The sequence below is a fragment of the Ictidomys tridecemlineatus genome, chromosome 10, assembly GCF_052094955.1.
Source record: "Ictidomys tridecemlineatus isolate mIctTri1 chromosome 10, mIctTri1.hap1, whole genome shotgun sequence".
Lineage (NCBI taxonomy): Eukaryota > Metazoa > Chordata > Mammalia > Rodentia > Sciuridae > Ictidomys > Ictidomys tridecemlineatus.
In genome coordinates, this window is record NC_135486.1 from 118,603,162 (window position 1) to 118,619,366 (window position 16,205).

Here is a 16,205-nt window from a genome sequence, read left to right on the forward strand (position 1 = left end):
CTAATTTTGTCTTCGAACCAAATTCCTTTTTCTTAAAAATTCTTTTTAGATAAATATGACTGTAGAGTGTATTTTGGCATATGTACATGGACTATAACTTAGATTCTAAGTTTGTTATCTTTATAAAACATGATTTATATTGATTTATTAAAGCACTCTGCATTGCCCACTGTAATATTTGCCTTATGGACAAAAAGGAAATGAACTTTGTTGCAATCTGATGAGTTGCCATGAATTCAGTATTACATTTCTAGTCACTATAAATTATTCACCTCAGGTTCATTATTTTTTAAAAAACTGACTTTTATTATGGCAATTTGGAAATGGACATAGATTCTGATTCATTTTATAAAATCAAGTATATGTAATGTAGCATGTTAATATGTAACAGTAAGATTTTCTGGACTGGGCTTGCTTATTTATAAAATACTAGAACAAAGAGGTTGGTTTATGATTGTTGTAAATCTGAAATGGAAAAATGTTTGTGGAAAATAATATATGCCAAAGAAATACAACATGAATGTTTAAGGAATTAAAAAAAAAAATCAGTGTCATGGTACCTCCTCATTTACCAGTCTAATGTGAAACTTGTTTTGAGGCAGAAATATATTGAAAATTAGAAGTATTTTATTGAACAGCATGTTCACAAATATTAAGAACCTCAGCTTCTGTTAGTTATGATGGTGTGTGAAAAATCTTCAAGAGTGCTCGCCTTTCACTCATTATAAAATACTTTTTTTTTTGGTGTTGTTCGATATTAACAGCAAGGATTGATAAATTAAAACAGAAGTATAGTCAGACAAAAAAATCTATATGGAATTAATTATGGACTTGTTTTGAGGTACAACAGATCAGATCAGCAAGGACACGATAAACCTAATCCCTGGAATGGATCTCCAATGAGAAACCCAGGAAGGTCTTGGAGAATGGCCGGAGTCTGTTTCAGAGATAGAAGAAGTCACCACATCTATTAAACACTAGCCACCAGCAGAAGATGAAGAATGGCGCGGCCGCAGGCCAACCAGGCTCATCTTTAAAACTCATAAAGGAGAATTAAAATCAAAGCAGGGAAAGAAAACATGGAGTAAAAAATAATGGGTAATGGAAAAATGGAGGCAATTGAATAACCGGGACAGGCGGCGCTGGGACTGAGGGCGCCATCCTGCCCCAAGTCCCAGGGACCCGCGGCCAGCTATGGCCTGGACTTGTTAAATGGAAGATTTCAGAAGGAGTCCGTTGTTAAGTCCGGCCTCTGGTGCAGCAGTGGGTGTTGGGAGGCAGCCCTGGCCCACCTGGGGCGGCGCCACCGCCTGGGCCCCTGTCCAGTGTCACCCAGGTGTCGCCGGCCTTGTGTTCCAGTAAATCTCCTTCACTTTTAACGATGCCGCCCAAGCTCAAGAGCACCCAGGCCGGCAATGAGGAAGCACCCAAGAGGAGCCGAAAAGTGCTGCCGCTGAGCGAAAAGGTGAAGATTCTCCACTTGGTCAGGAAGGAGCAGAAGTCCTACGTGGAGGTGGCCAAGATCTTCGGTAAGAACGAATCCTCCATCCGGGAAATTGTGAAGAAGGAGAAGGAGATCCGGGCTAGCTTCGCCGTGGCCCCCCAGAACGCCAAGGTCACGGCCACCGTGCGGGACAAGTGCTTGGTGAAGATGGAGAAGGCGCTGAGCCTGTACCAGGACCTGAGCCAGGCGTCCCCCCAGAGGCGCGACGGCAGGCTGGAGAGGAGGCAGTTCACGGCCAGCAAGGGCTGGCTGCACAGGTTCAGGAACAGGTTCGGGCTGAAAGGCCCAAAGGGTGTGTCTGCCCAGGAGCAAGCTGCTGGCCTATTCCCCGCAGAGCGGGAAAAGTTGGTTAAGGATAGAGGATGCCACCCAAAGCCAGTCTCCCGCTGTGATGAGAGCAGGCAGTAGAAGGGTGAGTACAGTGCCCCAGGTGTGCTGAGAGGAGTGGCGGGTCCACGTGGCTGCTTGCTGTGGACTGACCGTGTTAGCCTCTTGTTGTTCCCAGTTCCTGCCTCGAAGTAGGTATGCTGAGTAGGAGGAAACAGGGGGGCTTGATGCAGATTCAGGCCTCTCTGGGGGTCCTGGCGCGCACCCCTGTTGATAAGGGGTGACTTATGGTGTTTTTTTTGGGTGCCTATAAACGATTTTTCATCCCTTTTCCTCTTGATAGCAGTGGCCTGCTCTGCCTTCTAGTCCACAGGGCTCTAGCTAGCCTGTCAATCACAGCATATCCTATGTAGTCTTGTAGTGACTAGCTACTGATAATTGGGATTTAGGTAGGCTCAAGACACAAATGTCCAGATCTGTTGTGGAAAATTTAGCAGGAAGATGTAGTAGTCTTTTGCCTGGAATCTCAGTACAGTAAACTTAAAGATGCATGCAGATGTCACATGTCACCACTGGTGACATCTGCAGAAGTGAGGCCCTGTGGGGAAGGAGTGGAGAAGAGTCTAATGATATATTTTTGTTCTTGGATCAAGCTGTGTGTGGGGTCAGTGCAGCCTTTAGATACAATTAAATGAAGTAATAAAATTTCCCTTTTTCACCTGAGTTGGCTTGAAATGGCAATATATAATCCTGTAATCCAAGATTGATAGTTCCAATTCATAGTGTTTTACGGATAAAGAATATGGAAGGCAAGGTTCTCAGAGTTGTTGGGGACAGTCATTCTTACTGAAATAATAACTAAGAATATTCTAAAATTCTAAAACAAAATTTGTGTGAAATTACCAAATAATCGCCAAGACAGGAATTTTGAAGGAAAGGTTGGTAGTAAAAGGAAAATGAGCTGGGTGCTGTGGCACATGCCTGTGACATGGGCGACTTGGTAGGCTGAGGCAGGAGGATTGCAAGTTCAAAGCCAGCCTCAGCAACTTAGCAAAGCCTGGAGCAATTGTGAGATCCTGTCTGAAATAAAAAATAAAAAGAACTGGGGATGTGGTTCAGTAGTTGAGTGACCCCAGGTCCAATCCCTAGTACCAAAAAGTAATAATAAAAAAAAAAGAGAGAAAGGAAAAAATGAAAACATAGCTAAGTGGAAAGCATGTGCTTAGAATGTACAGGACTCTGTCAGTCTCCAATGTGTGTGTGCAGACCCATAAGAGAGAATGGGAATTCAGATAATGGAAACGGGAATTACTTTTACATGTTCAAGTGAACTTGTTTTGAAAGCTTTTTCCGGTAAGAGGCTCAAAGCTTAGAGCCTGCACAAAACTCCTGGGTCAAATAGAAGTATCTTCTCTTCAACCAGATGAGACCCTAGAGAAGCATATCAGCTTCATCCTGTTTGTGGTGTGGGACAGCAGCTCCTGAGTGCCACGGGAGGCTGGGATCATGGTGGTGATTCCAGGTTGGTGGTGGTCCCACACCTGGATGACCTTCTTTCCTTCCAGACATTTTGTTTTTCCTGTGCTGGGGATCAAACCCCGGGCCTCACGTGCATGCCAGGCAGGCATTCTATCACTGAGTTAAAGCCACATATATGTGTGTGTGTGTGCGTGTGTGCGTGTGTGCGTGCGTGTGTGTGTGTGTGTGTGTATGTATTTAGGCACATGGTAATCCACAGGTAATACACGGAATCCACAAGTGCGCACACAACATTTGTGTGTGTGTGTGTGTGTATATATAATTCTTTTTTTAAAATTTAAAATGATCACACAGAATTGAATTGAAAATATAGGCATACATGGGAATAAGTACTGGGAATAAGTACTGGGAACCACCTAAAGCAGCAGAAATGGACCTACAAAGACTTGAGATTTTGGAATTACCGGAGACTATAATTAACCTTATTTATGTTTGAAGAAATGGGACAGGTTTGAAAATCTTAAGGGAGTAGCAAACTATGATATATGATGTGTCAGCAAACAGAAATCTTGTAAATGAAAATTACAAGCAAAATTAAAAACCTAATGGTTGATTTGTAACTACGGAGTAATAAAGATGAAGAAAGAGGGGCTGAGATTGTGGCTCAGTGGTAGAGCGCTCACCTAGTACGTGTGAGGCCCTGGGTTCGATCCTCAGCACCACGTTAAAAAAAAAAAAAAATAAAGATGTTGGGTCCAAGTACAAGTAAAAAAAAATTTTTTTTTCTTAAATAAGATGAAGAGAGAATTAGTGAAATGGAAGTTAGAAGAAACATGGTTCACTGTAGAGAAGAAAACATGAGAGACGGAAGAGGGTAAGAGACTTAAAGGGAGAACTGACATTTAATCGAGTCTCATTGTAGGTCAGGTAGTAGAAAACGGGAGGTCTCTGTAGAGCGGATAGTTGGTGTGCCATACTTGATGAAGGGCAGTAATATTGAATAAGAAGAAATCCACACCTCGACACACAATGCAGCTGTATAAAATCAAACACAACGAAAGCATCTTAAAAATAATAGCAATGAGTTCTATTGTGAAGGCTGAGGCAGAAGGGACTTGTCAGTGGCAACAGTAGAAGCCAGAGCACACCGGCCAGAGACATGGACGACCCACTGTGCTGGGAGGAAGTAGTTGCCAACCAGGTTCCTATTCAAGAAAAGAATCTTTAGCAAATAAAAATAGAGTGTCACCAGGAGGAAATTCTAAAGAATAAGCTTCAGGCAGAAGGGGTATCTGAAATACAAGAAAGAACAAGCAAAGAATGTCATAAATGTTTTAAAATTTTAAATGAAAATCAAATTGTTTAAAGAAACAGTGTTTCATTAAAATACATATACTCAAAACTGAGTAATTGAGTTATATCCACTAATAACTATTAGGATCAAAAGAAGGAACAAGGATTGGAATTTGAGAGTCATCATCAGACATCAGTTTGGTAATGGACTTAGGACCTAAGTAGCAGATGAATTGTCCAAGAAGAAATGCAGGGCTGGGGATGTGGCTCAAGCGGTAGTGCACTCGCCTGTCGTGCGTGTGGCCCGAGTTCGATCCTCAGCACCACATACAAACAAAGATGTTGTGTCTGCTGAAAACTAAAAATAAATAAATAAGTAAATAAATATTTAAAAATTAAAAAAAAGAAGAAATGCAAATATGAAAAAGAGATGTCAGTAGTAATGAGGCATTCATAGTGATTAGGTCATAGCTCTGCAAAATGTTGGGGAGACTGATGGAATCAATATGAACCAATATGTTTAATCATTTCTGCTGGCAATATAAAATTTTTGGCATCTCTTGAATTATGAAGATGTGCATGCTTTTATGTATTGAGAATTTTAAAAATATGGAAATAAAAAGGCCAAGGTAATTTCACTGAGGTGTTCGGAGACTGGTATAGTCCCATTTTGTTAGGTGGTATGGAGATATGTAAGTGGTGCTTTTCTGGGAGGAAGAAATCTACAATCCGGCAGGTAGCAGGTGTAGTGGATCCTGGAGGCCTGCTCCTGACACTGAGAGTGTTTGGGTTCTTTGGGATTTTATTAATTTATATTGAGAATCTGTGTCCCTGGTGTCGCATGTGGATTTCCTCCTTAGCATACTGTGAGACATTTGTTCCTTTTCTCAAGGAGCCTGCCCACCAGGTCTTTTTCCCGTAGGTGCACTCTTGGACCAGGAATCCCTGGAGGTTTTATGGGAAGAATTCACGGGAGCTGGGCTGGACTCTGCTGGCTTGTATGCCCTTGTTTGACTGATCCTTTCACGACAACTGCCAGCACGTTGGCTCTCGGGTCATGAGGATTTTTATAAATGTATTTGATAAAGTTTAATCTCTGTAGTAGTCCAATAGAGCTTCTTGTGGTGACGAGAGTGTTCTATATATAGGTACATGTGGCTTCTGAACACTGAAACTGGCCAGTGCCACTGAGGAACTGAACTGTCATTTAATCTTAATTTAATTACTGAAGTGGCTGTCAGCTGACATGTCTGATAGCTCATCTCTGGACCGGATACTCTGGGTTGTTTGTTGATGACTGATTTTCTGCCTTACATAGTGAGATCACTCCCTCTCCCTCACCACCTCTCCATTATCAAGCTGCGCAGTGGGACAGTGAGTACCTTGTGTTAAGAACTGAGGAGCTGAAAGCCTGATGCTGTGCTTACCTGTGAACCATCTCGGCTCAGTTTCCCTTTCTATATTTATTTATTTTTTGGATCACTTAACCACTGAGCCACATTCCCAGTTACCCCCCTCCGCCCCCCTTTTTAATACATTTTTTTTTTTTTAGTTGTAGTTGAATACAATATATTTTATTTATCTGTGTGGAGCTCAGGATCGAACCCAGGGCCTCGAATGTGCTAGGCGTGCGCTGTACCACTGAGCCACAACCCCAGCCCCCCTTTCTATATTTAAAAGACAGCATTGCCTGGAACTTTCCATCCTCCTGCCTCAAGTCTACCAGTAGCTGGGATCACAGATTACAGGCCACCGTGCCTGGCTGGGATCCATCTTTTTGTATTTAAGGTTTTATGGAGTCCACAACAGTTTCATTGATTTTTTTTTTTCCTTTTTGTTCCAAGGAGTTGTTGATGAAGTTCAGAAATAAAAATCATGCTAGCTGCATTTCTTCTGAGTGCAGAACAAAATGCCCGATTTTTCTTGCTTTAAATTTTTGTTTCATGGCTCTTCTTTGATTTTTGGCAGCCCCAGAGCCTTTAGGTGCTAGGCAGGTACTCTACTGCATCTTAGCCCTTTTTATTTATTTATTTTATTTAGTTCTCGGCGGACACAACATCTTTGTTGGTATGTGGTGCTGAGGCTCGAACCCGGGCCGCACGCCCCCTTTTTATTTATTTTGTTTTGAGACAGGGCCTCACTGAATTGCCCAGTCTGGACTCAAGTTTGCCTCAGTCTCCTGAATTGCTGGGGTTATAGCTGTGTGCCTCCTTGTCTGGTTAGCCTCGTTTTCCACCACTGAGCTACATTCCCAGCCCAGACCTTTCCTTTCCTCCTTTGCTGTGCTAGGGATGGAGCCCAGGCCTTGTGCCTGCTGGGCAGACACTGTGCCACTGAGCCATACCTCAGTCCTTTTTTTTTTTTTTTTTTTAAAGAGAGAATGAGAGAGAGGGGGGGACAGAGAGAGAGAGAATTTTAACATTTATTTATTTTTTCTTAGTTCTCGGCGTACACAACATCTTTGTTGGTATGTGGTGCTGCTGAGGATCGAACCCGGGCCGCACGCATGCTAGGCGAGCGCGCTACCGCTTGAGCCACATCCCCAGCCCCAGTCCTTTTTGTTTTGAGATGGCATCTTTCCAAGTTGCCCAGGCTGGCCTCAAACTTATTTTTTTATTTTTTTTAAAGAGAGAGAGAGAGAGAGAGAGAGAGAATTTTTTTTTTTTTAAGAGTGAGAGAGAGAGAGAGAGAGAGAATTTTTAATATTTATTTTTCAGTTCTTGGCGGACACAACATCTTTGTTGGTATGTGGTGCTGAGGATCGAACCCGGGTCGCACGCATACCAAGCGAGCGCGCTACCGCTTGAGCCACATCCCCAGCCCAGAGAGAGAATTTTTAATATTTATTTTTTTAGTTGTCGGTGGACACAACATCCTTGTTTGTATGTGGCACTGAGGATCAAACCCGGGCTGCACGCATGCCAGGCGAGCGCACCACCACTTGAGCCACATCCCCAGCCCCTGGCCTCAAACTTATGAACTTATAGATGTGTGTGCCACCATGAGGCTTTCCTCTTGTATGTGAAGTCGAGAGAACATTCGTAAAAGGTGAGGGGTGAAAGGAACTTTCCTGGTAAGTGCTCGATCAGGTATTTGTCTAAACAAGAGGCAGTGAGCGCAGCCCCTGCGGTTGAGCTGCAGCTGGTGATGTGGTGAGCTCAGAACCAACTCTATGGCTTTGGTTCTGGGAGGACCAGAGCATTGTGCTTGCCTGCTGTGCCCTCTGGGGAGTCCTGGCTGGCAGATTCTGGGAAAGAGAGAGGGGAAATATAGTTAGCTGCCAGTGCTCCATGCATGGTCCCAACTGAGCCCTCTCCAGGGAGGTGGCCTCTTGGGATCGGCCAAGAGTAGCCCAGTGAGATTCTGTTGTCACCCGGTGCACCATGAGGAGAGTGGACAGCTCTGAGCAACAGGCCGCCTCCCCTGTCCCCACTGAGCTGGCACCTCCAAGATGCTTTCTTTCTTGTTTTGACTTGGCCATCTGGCTCCAGGAGTTCCAGTGATGGAGCTGGACTGCCTGTGTGTGCCCTGAGAGAAGGGAGACAACAGTCGGCAGAAAGTTGTCTGGTTTCATGTGTTGACTCTGGTAGTGGCTCTGTGACTTGGAGAATCACTGCATTTATAAAATGGGAACACATCTCTCTTTTCTCTTGCTGGGAAATTAGAGGAAAAGTGAGAATATGAATAAATATGTGTTTTCAGAAATAATGACAGTATATTCTAACAAGTGTCTTATTGAAAAGTAATAGGCCTTTGTTGTCTGTTTTGACTAAACCATATTTTAATACAACTCACTGAGGCTTCCTTATCCAAGAGAAAAGAAAGTGGCTTTCCGGCATCCAGCACTTGCCTGTCTGAAGCATTGTCTGATTCTCTCTAGTCATCCAGTGCACCCATTTCCAGAAAGCAGAATCTTGTTTTGAAAAACAAAATTACTTCTGTTTGTCCACAGATATGGGGGAATAAGTGTCAGTTGATTTTTATTTGTTTATTTGTTATACTGGGGATTGAACCTACTGGGACTCCACTGCTGAGGTACACCCGCAGTTTTAATTTTTTCTCAAAAGACAGGGTCTTGTTATGCATTCAAAGCTATCCTTGAACTTGAGATCCTCCTGTTTCAGCCTCCCAGGTCACTGGGATTATAGGTGTGTGTCACTGCACCTGATTTTTATTTTAAAGATATATTTCCTAAGTATGTATTCTTCATTATTTGTTGAGGCCTAAAGTCTGGCTTGGCAGTTGCTTCTTTTGGTAACAGCAGACTTTATGGAAACAGTTAGTTCTCGTGGGATGTTTGACATGTTTTTAGGCCAAGGTGTATGCCCGCTCCCAGCTCTTCCAGTGCTTGTCAGGGTCCTCTGAATACTGAGGTTTGGTGTCAGATATTCAGGAGTTTCCAGTGAGCTAATGTACATGCAGAGATGTTTTTAGATTTCCATTATGTTTCTAGTCTTTTAATTTTTCCATCATCCTTGTATATTGTTTTATTTTATTACTTGATCTGGAAAATTGGTTAATTTAATTAAATTGCAAGAAATAGTTTTAACAAGCGTCTAATTTACATACTATTTATAGGAAACCAGATTTTAAAAATTGTTTCAGATTTTGCCTTCGAGTGTATTTATGTAGGTTTTTAATTTTACTTTGGTTAAATATACATATTGTAAAAGTTCGTGTGTTCACTATTAGTGATCGTACAGTTCACTGGCATTGAGTGTATTCATGTTGCTAGGGAGCTGTCACCACTGTCTTATCTCAGAAGCTTTTCATGGGGCTGGGCTGGGGCTCAGTGGTAGAGCACTCTCCCAACATGTGCAGAGCGCTGGTTCCATCCTCAGCACCACACTTAAAAAAAAAAAAAAGCTTTTCATCATTCCGACTGTCGCTCTGCCCCTGTTAATCAATAACTCCCCTTTACTGCCTCTTTCACCTACTGGCACCCACCATTGTTTTGGAGTGGGTTACAGGGAATTGAACCCAGGGGTACTTGACCACTTGAACCGCATCCCAGCCCTATTTTGTATTTTATTTAGAGGCAGGTTCTCACTGAGCTGCTTAGTGTCTCACCATTGCTGAGTCTGGCTTTGAACTCGCCATCTTCTCTGCTTCTGCCTCCTGAGCTACTGGGATCACAGGTGTTCGCCACTGCGCCCAGCTAACCCCCTACCCACCGTTCTTTGAATTTGAGTCTTCCAGTCACCACACATATAGAAGCTGTCCTGTGTCTGACTTAATCTACTCACTAGTGCAGCGCTCCCAGGACTTACTGTGTGGAAGGCTGTGTCAGACTGCCTTTTGAATGCTGAGAGTAGTGCTCCATATCTGCACATGGCACATTTGTTTATTCATCTCTGGATGGACTTCTGGGTTGTTTCACCTTCTGATGGTTGTGAAAATGCTGCTGTGAACGTAGGTGCTGGAGCCCCTGTGTTCAGTTCTTGTGTGTGTATCCAGAAGTGAAGTTGCTGGATGATGTGGTGATCTTCTCCATCTTTGTAGGAACTGCTAAATTGTTTCCCCAGCAGCTATGCACCCTTTACATTGCAAGCAAGATGCATGAAGGTTCCCATTCCTGCATGTCTTTGCAACAGTTAATTTTTTAAAATATGTTGTGTTTATGGTGTTTGACATTTATCAGAGGATTTTTGCTAATACAAAAGTATCAGAAAATGTTTCCTAATGAGAAAAATAATCTTTATGGTAGAAGACACTTAGAGTTCCCTGAGGCCCTGTGGATTCTTTCTTTTTCTAGTAAAAATTTCACCAAACTAGCCACTTCACCCACTCCTGTGCACTGCAGGAGGGGAGGGCAGGACAGAACTTTGTGTCTCTTGCTGTTTGGATCCTGGTAGAGTATCCCGTGTAGGAAGTTTCACCTTCTTTTTTCTCCCACTGGGAGAATTTTAACCAGTTCTGAGCACCTTCTGTTTTTTTTTTGTTGTTGTTGTTTTTGTTTGTTTTAATTAGTTATATGTGACAGTAGAGTGCATTTATGCATTTTGATATTTAAAAATTTTGTTGGTCCTGGGGGATTGAACGCAGAGCCTTGCACATGGAGGCAGGTGTTCTGCCTGTCACTGAGCTGCACCCCAGCCCAGCTGGGCGTCCTCTGGATTTAGTCTGGGTGGGATGCCAAGCTGAGTTCATGGAAATAATTAATGGTAGATGGGATGTGAAGAGGAAGGGTCTCTTTGAGGTAAAAGCTTTGGGGAAAGTAGTTGACTGAAGAAGGGAAACTAAGCAATCGGTGGCCACCTCATGGCTCTGAAGTGTGCTGAGACCCTGGTTTCTGTCACTCACGTCCATATTGCTTCTTTTGCACAGGAATCATGGCCCAGGTAGCGATGTCTACCCTGCCCGTTGAAGATGAGGAGTCTTCGGAGAGCAGGATGGTGGTGACCTTCCTCATGTCTGCACTCGAGTCCATGGTGAGGTGGTCTGTGGTTCTGCCATAGTTGGATAGAATTGGTCTATTGGATAAGGTGGATTTGTTTTCTATAAAACATTAAATTTGGTTTTAAAAATAATAGTTTTTTTTTTACTTGTTAAGCTCTTGAAACCACATTTTATTACTGAGCTTTAGAATGACCTTGAATATTTAATTGTTTACATTTATTGCCAGTTTTTATGGACAATCCATTGTTTTGCAAGTGTTAACTTTGAATTTATTCATAATATTTGAAATTGTTCCAAATAAGTCATGGCGTGTGCTGCTGGTGTTTCATTGCACCTGTGTGTGGGTCACTCGGATCTTGGGCCATAAGGCCCGTAGCTCTTCTCTGTCTCATCATCTTGGTTATTATGCATTTACACAGTTGTTTCTGTTGTACCACTGTCTATTAAATTTTGTACTGTGTGCTGTTTTTTTTTTTTTTTTTTTAGGGTGGTGGTGGTGGTAGTGGTGGTGATGTGGGGATTAAACCCAGGGCCTCATGCATGCTTGCATGCTAGGCAAACACTCTACCACTGAGCCACATTCCCAGCTCATGTGTTAACTCTTTACTCAGGTTTTTTTTCTACCACACACAATTATAATGAAATTTTATATTCTTGCTGGATTTTTATATTTCTAGGACAGTAGATGTACATGTACAATTTATTATGTTTTTATAGGCTTATAGCTGGAGATAAAATATTTGATTCAAAAAACATCAGACTTAGGTATTTCTGACAAACTAGAATGAAGTATTCCAAGCTAGAAGAAGCTGTGCATTTTTTCTGTTTTAAGTGGCTGACCACCACCAGATACCTCACAGGGCTCAGTTGATAGTGTTGGTGTATCATCTTTTTTTTTTTTTTTTTTTTGGTACTGGGGATTGAACTCAGGGGTGCTAAACCACTGAGCCACATCCCAGCCCCTTTTTAAATATGTTATTTAGGGACAGGATCTTGCTGAGTTGCTTAGGGTCTCACTAAGTTGCTAAGGCTGCCTTTGAACTTGTGATTCTACTGCCTCAGCTTCCTGAGCTGTTGTGATTATAGGCTGCGCCATTGCCTCCTGCTGGTGATTCTCTTTTGTTTTCCATTAGGGCATTGTTTTCTTCCTTTACTGTTTTTTTTTTTTTTTTGGTGTGTGTATGTGTATGGCATTAAAGGCAGGGCCTCATGTGTGCTAGGCAAGCACTTTACCACTGGACAGATCCCTAGCCCATTCTGGCTGGAGGTGTATTTTAGTGGTAGAGTACTCACCTAGCATGGGCGATGCCCTAGGACTGATCCCCAGCACCACAAGGAAAAAATTAAAGTTACCTCTTGAAGAAAAGTAAGAATGATGAATGGTCATATGCTGTAACTTCATGAACATCACTCCCCAATTTTTTTTTTTTCTTCTTTGTGGTAAGGTTTTTTTTTCTGGATTTTAACCCTTCATCAGTTCCCTTAAACTACCCCTCCAGGTAAAGCACTCAGTTCTTTATACCCAGCTGTTTTAGTAAGTTCTTTTTTTGGGGGATAGTGGTAGTAAGGATTGGACAGGGACACTTTACCACTGAGCCATATTCCCAGACTTTTTTTTTTTTTTTTAAAACTTTTGAGACCTGGGCTCACTAAGTTGCTTAGGGCGTTGCTAAATTGCTGAGGCTGGCTTTGAATTTGGCAATCCTCCTGCTTCAGCCTCTTCAGCTGCTCTGATTATAGGTGTGTGCCACTGCACACACCTGTAATATTATGTAGAAATTACTTCCACTTAGAAAATTAGAGATTAATTATTGTATAAACCAAAAACAGAAGAAAACTAGTTTTTAATAAATGATACTGAAACAATAAACTATTAGGGAAAAAAGCCTCAGTTTATGGAATCATCATGTTCCAGGGTAAATTCTAGACTGAAAAATAATTACTCTAAGAAAAATTTTGAAATCCTGATCCTGTAGAAAGATGGGCAAAGAAAGGATACGATAGTTTGTAGAAAATTAGACCACAATACTCATTAGTTTTATTACCAACCAGAGGAGTATTGGTTATGATATTAGGATTTTTAGCATAGTTGCACACTGGCATTTGGTAGAATGAGGTGAACCTTCTTAGAAAGCAGATTTCAGTAGATGGTAAGAATCCTGACAGGGTTTATGCTTCCAGTGTTAGTTCTTGCTCTCTTTCATGCCACTGATTCTTTTTTTTTTTTTTTTGGTACCAGGGATTGGACTTGGACACATTACCACTGAGCTATATCCCCAGCCCTATTTTGTGTTTTATTTAGAGATGGGGTCTCACAGAGTTTTCTGTTGCCTTGCTTTTGCTGAGGCTGGTTTTGAACTCATGATCCTTCTTCCTCAGCCTCCCAGCCACCAGGATGACAGGTGTGGGCCACCATGCCCAGCAGTGGCACTGATTCTTGAGAAAATTTTTCAAGTTGCATATGAATGTTTTCTTACCAGATTATTATTGCAGTATTATTTTTAGGAGAGAAAATGGAATCTAGCTGCCTTTTCAGTAATGTTAGCACTAAATGAATCATGATACATCTGTAAAATGGGCTTTTTTTGTGTGCTTTTTGAGACGGATGTTGCTGTGTTGTCCAGGCTGGCCTTGAACACCTGGGCTCAAGTCAAGAGAATCTCTTGCTTCAGCCTCCCAAATTGCCATGATCACAGGTACCACCACTAAATCCTGCGGGTGCATATGAAGTTAGTAGGTAGCATACCCACCTTGCTGTGGTTTCAGTTGCGAATGCACTCCTAAAAATTTCAGGAGGTGAAATTCTGTAGTGCGTGTTAATGGGGTGGGATTTAGAACCCCTGGCTTCCTATTTCAGGGCTGATGTCATTAAATTCTCACAGTTGCATTTAGCTTTAGAGTCCCCTTGCTCATCTCAGCCCTTGACTTGAAAGGATACCCCAGCTCCCAAACTCCTTCAGGGCTATTCCTTCATAGCTCTACCTACTCCTGCCTCTCCTGTACCTCTCAGATGTGATGGAGAGAATTCCCCAGCAAGAATGTATGCAAATCTCTTTTTTAAAAAGAATCTCATCTATAGCAGTTTGCAGAATATTTCTGCTTTTTTCCTTAAAAATTCTTGTGTTTTCTTCTGCTTGGAACTAGTTATGAAAATTACCTACAAAGATAGGTACATTAAAATGGAGACACTTCTGTATGTGATTTTAGAGAGGAATTTCCGAGTCCTGATTATGCATTAAGAGTTTTTAAAATGGTTGTGGTGGCACCTGTAATCCCAGCAACAAGTGAGGCTGAGGCAGGAGGATTGCAAGGTCAAGGCCAGCCTGGGCAACTTGGCAAGGTCCTGTCTCAATATGAAAAATAGAAAAGAAACCTGGGAATTGTAGGTCAGTGATAGGGTACCCTGGGTGCCATCTCCCTCACAGGGCAGAGGACAGTTTCTAGCACGAGGTCCTTGTGTCCAGCCTGCAGACACTGTGCTCCAACAGCTCTTGACGTACAGCGTTCGCTGCTTGTGTTGCAGTGTAAGGAGCTGGCCAAGTCCAAGGCGGAAGTGGCCTGCATCGCGGTATACGAGACAGACGTGTTTGTGGTCGGAACCGAGAGGGGTCGTGCTTTCGTCAACTCCAGAAAGGATTTCCAGAAAGATTTTGTAAAATACTGTAAGCAATGTCTGTTTTTTTTTCTTTAGTATCTTGTAAATTTTAAATATACTTATAGGTAAGACGACATATTTTCTTTCTAATGCAGAAAGAGATTCATACTAAAAAAGCAAAACCAAAAACAAAACCTTCCTGACATGTTTATGGAAACATTTCAAGATGCTCAAACTGAATCACTGACATGTTAATATATTGGTGCAAATACTGAAGAGTTTAAGAAAAATGGTAATTGTTTGATGTACTATGTTCCTAGTGAGGCATTATTCTGGATTGTGAGAACACATTAGAAAGAAGGTGAAGTTCTGAATTGGTTAAGTCTTTTTTTTTTTTAGTGGGTTTTTTTTTTTTTTTTGAGTTTTAGGGGGGGATACAATATCTTTATTTTATATTTATGTGGTGCTGAGGATCGGACCAAGTACTTCATTCATGCGAGTGCTCTGCCACTGAGCCACGATCCTGGCGGTTAAGTCTTATTCTGATAAGAATAAGACTTCCTTCCTCCCTCCTCACCCCACTCCCTAGACCCAGGGCCTGGCTGGTTCCTGGTGAGCTCTGCTGCTCAGCCACCAAGCGTAAGGGGCTTGTTCTGCTCAGCTCTGAGGTTCAGGCCTATGCCAAGATGTGGCCTTCCTTTGGCCCTTCCTGCTGTGGTAAATGCCTGCTGTGTGGGAAACAAGTGTCTCAATGGAGCTGAGCCTGAGCGTGGAGCAGAGTGAAGCCGGGCTCCCCACACTGCCCACGTCCCCTGGTGGGTGCTCCTGACTGTCTTCATGGAGTTTGTCGTCTTTCCCTCAGGGGCCTCAGGGAGCTTGTTTGACCGTGGAGTGAGAACAGTAGCAAAAGTTGTCAGAGGTGTTAATCCTCGAACACTTGCACAGCGTGAGTGTTGTATTAGTGTTCAGCCTGCACCCACTCCGCGTGACAGCGTGTCTTAAACACAGAAGGAGGAGAGGAAAGGAGGGAGTGCTCACAGCCAAGTACAGGCTCTGAGATCCAATCCACAACACCTGTGGAAGATCAGGAATGAATACAAACAGGTTTAATTCGTTGATTTAGGTACTCAATTGCATTTTTAATCCTTTTCAAAAGTCCAAGGAGTGTAGCCCAGTGGTGGAACGGAACACTTGCCTGGTATGTGGGAGGCCCTGGGTTCAATCTCCCATATCATCCCCTCCCTCCAAGAAAGATGTGTCTAGGGCTGGGGATGAGACTCAGTGGTAGAGCTTTCCCCTGGCACGCGTAAGGCCCTGGGTTTGAACCCTGGCAAGCCCTAGGGGGGGAAGCATACAGCCCACCACTGTATGTATTTTCACTCCCAGTTGTAATTCTGATCTATCTATTTTTGACACCAGGGATTGAACTCGGGCAGTAGACCACTGAGCCACATCCCTAGCCCTATTTAGTATTTTATTTAGAGACAAGGGTCTTGCTGAGTTGCTTATTAGCACCTCGTTTTTGCTGATACTGGCTTTGAACTCAAGATCTTCTTGCCTCAGCCTCCTGAGCTGCTAGGATTATAGGCGTGCCACTGTGCCTGGCAG

At 42.8% G+C, this 16,205-nt stretch overlaps 1 protein-coding gene across 11 annotated transcripts in view; it reads left to right on the forward strand.

Moving 5' to 3' along the window:
• Gtf2i (general transcription factor IIi) overlaps positions 1–16,205 on the forward strand; it is a 90,491-nt gene that overhangs the window by 14,898 nt on the left and 59,388 nt on the right. For 10 of the 11 annotated variants that reach the window (XM_078023929.1, XM_005328539.5, XM_013360055.4 and 7 more), the window contains 2 exons: positions 10,931–11,034; positions 14,526–14,664. In XM_078023929.1, the coding sequence (XP_077880055.1) occupies positions 10,936–11,034; positions 14,526–14,664 (238 nt within the window). In that variant the 5' untranslated portion in view covers positions 10,931–10,935. Of the gene's footprint in view, positions 1–10,930; positions 11,035–14,525; positions 14,665–16,205 lie in introns of those variants that run through there. The other variant, XM_021728603.3, reaches the window with a different exon arrangement.